General features: G+C 46.3%; 1 protein-coding gene and 1 non-coding gene across 2 annotated transcripts; both read left to right on the forward strand.

Annotated features, from left to right (window-relative positions):
• Positions 1-977: 977 nt before the first annotated feature.
• LOC119298366 (histone H3.3-like) lies at positions 978-3,290 on the forward strand. The gene is made up of 7 exons (XM_037575797.1): positions 978-1,135; positions 1,572-1,590; positions 1,909-1,989; positions 2,178-2,254; positions 2,346-2,451; positions 2,543-2,643; positions 3,212-3,290. Exons 1-7 carry the CDS (start codon positions 978-980, stop codon positions 3,288-3,290), a joined length of 621 nt encoding a protein of 206 aa, XP_037431694.1.
• Positions 3,212-3,294, forward strand: LOC119304497. The gene has a single exon (XR_005148313.1). It is a non-coding gene; the product is annotated as a small nucleolar RNA SNORD24 (small nucleolar RNA).
• The last annotated feature ends 1,708 nt before the right edge of the window (positions 3,295-5,002 follow it).

A 5,002-nucleotide genomic window follows, 5' to 3' on the forward strand; every position in this document is an offset into this window, starting at 1 on the left:
TTCAATTTGTCATTATTCCTGAAAACTAAGGTCAAATTTGATGAAACATGAGAAGATATTTTATTTTTATTTTTATTTTTCAGATCATAAAATAGCCAATATGATTTAGCACCTTACTTTTAGTCGATTACGACCAATTTAGATGGTCAAAAAATGTAGTACTGGTATACTACGTTCTGATTGGTCTAGGAGCATCTCACGCGAATCGTGCCTAATCACCGTCGGATGCTCCTGAATCCAACGGCCCGCCTGTCTCACCCACGTCGCCCAACCCACAACCCGCACTCCCTCCCACGCACCCAACCACACCCAACCCCTCGTGCCCACTCGCCTCTCTCTCTCTCGAACCCTAGCGCTCCACTCCTCCCTGGCCGCCGCCACCTCCGGTGCCCTCTGTCCGGCGAGATCCATATGGATCGATCCCCTCCAATCCGTACCACCTCCGGCGCCCTCTGTCCGGCGAGATTCATATGGATCGATCCCCTCCAACCCTCCAACCCACGACTCCTCCTCCTCTCCTCCTCTCTGGATCTCTGGATTGACCCAACCGCTTCTCCCCCAATCCCGGCCTCCTCCATGCCGAGCCGAGAGACACTCCCCACTTCCAGCCGAAACCCTAGCCTGAGACCCCTTCCTCCTCGATGGCCAACCCCTCCATGGCGGCCGGCGGCAGGGTGCCCTTGGCGGAGGGGGTCTGTGCCGTCGGAGCCCAGATCCGCAACCGCATCCGCGTGGCGCCCGTCGACCGTGTGGCTGCGGCCCTGGCGACGCGATGGTAGCGTCGGCCCTGGCGGCGTTGGAGGCGGCGAGCCAGTCCCTGAGAAACCACGAGATCCTCGGCGCCGTGGGCACCACCGCGGCGGCGCTAAGCACCACTGATGCCGATGGGGTCTAACGAGGCGGATAAGCCACTGCGGCGGATCGGTGCGTCGTTCGAGCAGCTCGCGACCGTCGCCAAGCCACAGCAGCAGCCCGCGATGGCGGCGGGGGACTTCTCGCGTGCCTGCTCCAACGTCTCTGTCCTCTTTGGCTGCCTCGGCATCGCCTTCAAATTTTCCTTGATGGACTACGTCGCCAAGGCAAGCGGCCGCTCCTCAGCCCCCCTCTCCTCCCCCGCTACCTGCTCTGCTGTTCGGTATGCTACTTCATTGTGCTTGTACTGTATGTGGTAAAATTTCTGGTGATTCCTTCCCGGGACATTGATTTAGTTGTGTGAAGCTGAGAGGTTTGGGATGAAATGACCATTGCTTTTTCAATCAATAAATTCTTCAGTGTTCTTGGCTTCTTAGTACATGCACATTGAGTACATGCACATTCACATTTATTGTATCTGAATTGTATCAACTTGCCAGTTAGCTAATTACTAAAATCATGTGCACATAACTATGTGAAGTTGATGTTCAACCATTACATGTGATAACTAGGAAGCATATTTTTATCAGTGGACTGCTATTTCTTTTCTTGCTTCTGTTTGCAAAATTAGGTGATCATGGTAGCCTTGTTTTCTTTAGTGTTAAAAAAGTACTAGGCTGCAGTTTTTTAGTGTGTCATCTTTATATGTGTCTTTCGAGTGAACAAACTATGCTAAAGGTAGATCAGGACTTTCATCTGAAGTGGAATTCTATCTTGGGTCTGATCTTTTGAATGAAAAGTTTTAGTTAGAAATACACTGCTTTCTATCTGAAGGGGTGTATAGCTGTGTTGTATGACGTTGTTAGTTTTTGATGTACAAAAATTTGGTAGGTATTCTAGGCTGATGATTGTTGGGACTCTATAGTTATTGAATGGATTTGCTAGCAACAAGGTGCCAGGCACAATTTACTGGTTATGAGAAGACTATAGTTGTGTTATTGTGATATTCAATTTATAGAATTGACTATGTTCTGTTTTTGCTTCAGGTAAACCAAGGTTTTTCTCATGGCTTGTACTAAGCAGACTGCTCGTAAGTCCACTGGAGGAAAGGCTCCTAGGAAGCAGCTAGCCACCAAGGTTTGTGACTGCAATATTGATAGTTTACCTATGCCATGTCTTTATTTATGGTTTAGGTAAATTGAACTGGGTATAATTTGAACCTCAACCTTCATTGCCAGCTTATGACCAGATATCCTACTGATGTATATGGACTATCATGGTATTATTGTTAATTTGACCATGTGCTCTACTTTGCTTTCTGACAGGCTGCCCGTAAGTCTGCTCCCACAACTGGAGGAGTGAAGAAGCCTCACCGTTACCGCCCTGGAACTGTTGCTCTTTGGTGTGTAAAATCTTCCAACCTATTCTAGCATGTGTTATAGTTTTGTTTTAAAGTATTCTCAAATGAGTAAATTTTGTGCTTGACTTTGCAGTGAGATCCGCAAGTACCAGAAGAGCACGGAGCTGCTCATCAGGAAGCTTCCATTCCAGAGGCTTGTTAGGGAGATTGCCCAGGACTTCAAGATGATCAATCAACTTGTGCACTACATTGTGATGCTCCTGTTGTGTCAACTCTTATAGTATGATGAATCAAGTAAACTAAAAGCACCGCCTTGTTCTGTCTGTGCAGACTGACCTCCGCTTCCAGAGCCATGCGGTGCTGGCCCTTCAGGAGGCTGCAGAGGCCTACCTGGTGGGTCTCTTCGAGGATCCGTGGCGAGAGGGCTTAAGGTGCTTGCTTTGCCTGTGGGAATGTCTCTGGCGGGCATCTGTGTCTGCTTTTGCTGCTGTTTTTAGTGATTGTTTGGAACTGCTAGCTCTAATTTAACTTACTTCTCGTTCCCCTGTTTCTGCTGTCAGTATTCCCATGGCAATTTAGGTAACTATAGTAATACTGTACAAGAAACATCATTGCATTACAAGTTGGGTTTGAATCTACTTGTGAGCAACTGGGTGCGCCCATTCTAGAAATATGATATGTAGATTTGCTTCACAGAACTGATGATGATGCACGTATTTGGAACAGTCCAGTCCATTCTCACAACCAATTAAGTCCAGAGCTCACACCTCTCTGTTGATGATGCACGTACATTCCAGTTAAAGAATAACACATGATTAATTAATTCTTGGGCTCTTCTAGCCGTGCTTCTTACTCTAGGTTCCAAGTAGAGATTCCTATATACGTATACTTGCTTTGCTGCCGATTCCTGACTCTGTCTGTCTGTTTTGGAACTGTAAAATGCAGTGATGCCAAACATCGCCTCTGATTCAACTGATTAATTTTCTGCGTGCCAAACAGAGCCTGTGATGTTATCAAAATATTTGCTACTCTTAATGGGTTTATCCCACTTGATGATCTTAACCACCAAGATCTCTGAGGCTCTTATTTCTAGTCTAATGTTATCAGTACAGTACATCCGCTGTTTGCATGATAGATACATATATGTGACATCAATTTGTCGTTGGATATTGCTGGAAACTAGCTATGTCACATCAATTTCTTGGTTGTCTAGTTTGTTATGTCACATCAATTATATGCTTTTTCTGAGATTGTGTTTTAGCTACTGCCACTTTGAGCTGTTGTAGATTTTAGTTATCAATTACAACAAAGCATTCTTACATTCCAGACTTGATCTTACTACTAAATAGCACCCCCTGTTGTTGTTGTTATTCACCCTATCCTTGCTGTTCTGTTTTCTTGTTGGCAGATATTTTGAGTAAATTCAAGACGAAAGATGTTCAAAGAAGCTCCAAGACATTCTTATATAGCAAGTTATGTAATAATAGATGGGTTATCTGGGAATTTAATGTATCTTCTCTCTGTTTGTGAATGAAATAGTAATTATGTATGTGATTTAATGTATCTTCTCTTTGTGAATTTCATGTATGTTTTAGAATTACAATTCCTGTTTCATATGAAATAGTAATTATGTATGTGATTTGAAAATGTGTGCAATGAAAACATGACTCATGCGACCCACTTATCAAAATAATTTGAGCACATTTGAAATTTCTGACGTGTGGGACCAGTGTATGATATTATGATATTTGGGACAAATGTAAAACAATGGAAAATAAAATAGCAAAAAGTAAAAGATCATATGTTGTAAAAGGCCGCATCTAGAAATAAAAAGGCCAAATTGTTGGGCCAGGCCCATGTAGCTAGAGAAAATTAATAGAGAAAATATACAGTAAAAAGGCCGAATTGTTGGGCTAGGCCCATGTAGAAAACCGAATTGGACCGGGCTGAATCTTGTGCCACATCAGCTTGCCACGCTGGATGCCTACATGGCCTGGGGAGGTTGCTAGTGAGCAAAACACCACAGTAGACGTATTTTGGTCATAAACGTCTTCGACCATTCCATAAGAAAGGTCGCTAATGTCAGTTTATGACGGCCAGCTTTTGACCTTATGTTTTTGGTCACAAATAGGTCACAAATGAAAATTTGTGACCATTCAGTGACCAATAGTGGTGGTCACAAGTTGACATATTTCTTGTAGTGTCCGCGCCACCCGTCTGTCCCTCTGCCGCCCACCATTGCTATTCGCCCGCTATAAAAATTGCAGCCCCAACCATAGCCGCATTCATCCTCCTCCGACCCCTTTCTCTTCTGCACCTTTCCCATCTCACGCGCCAAAGCTCTCTGGGACAGACTGACGTGGAGTAGAAGAAGGAGATGGTCGTCATTGCTGCCGCTGGCAGGCAGCTGGCGTCCGACGTTGTTCCAATGAAGGATGCAGCAGAGGACGAGCCGGCGCCATCCTTATCGGTGCATTGCACCCTGACCATCGGCGAGGCCCGTGCCAATAACATGGACATGGTGCGGGACGAGCAGTTCCAGGAGGCACAGGCTGACGCCGCCTACAATCACCAGCTCCTACAGGAGCACCATCAGGTGGAGGAGTGGCTCAACGCGGGCAAAGAGAGCGTGCCGAAAGCGGACTTGGCAGGGTAGGCGGCGTTGCTCGAGTCGTACCGCTTCGCCCGTGAGATCCGCCTCGTCCACTGGCGGTAGCGCCAGCGTCAGGCGGAACTGGAGGCCGCCTACGAGGAGTTCGACGAGGCGGCGGACAAGGTATGTTGCAGGAC

Source organism: Triticum dicoccoides, chromosome 5A, assembly GCF_002162155.2.
Source record: "Triticum dicoccoides isolate Atlit2015 ecotype Zavitan chromosome 5A, WEW_v2.0, whole genome shotgun sequence".
In the NCBI taxonomy this organism is placed as follows: Eukaryota; Viridiplantae; Streptophyta; class Magnoliopsida; order Poales; family Poaceae; genus Triticum; species Triticum dicoccoides.

Bases quoted from the DNA above. Each gene is read 5' to 3' on its own strand.
- LOC119298366 (XM_037575797.1), top strand. From the start codon at position 978: ATGGCGGCGGGGGACTTCTCGCGTGCCTGCTCCAACGTCTCTGTCCTC. The intron at 2,255-2,345 runs GTGTGTAAAATC...TTGACTTTGCAG, and splicing joins CCTGGAACTGTTGCTCTTTG to TGAGATCCGCAAGTACCAGA. The intron at 2,452-2,542 runs GTGCACTACATT...CTGTCTGTGCAG, and splicing joins TCAAGATGATCAATCAACTT to ACTGACCTCCGCTTCCAGAG.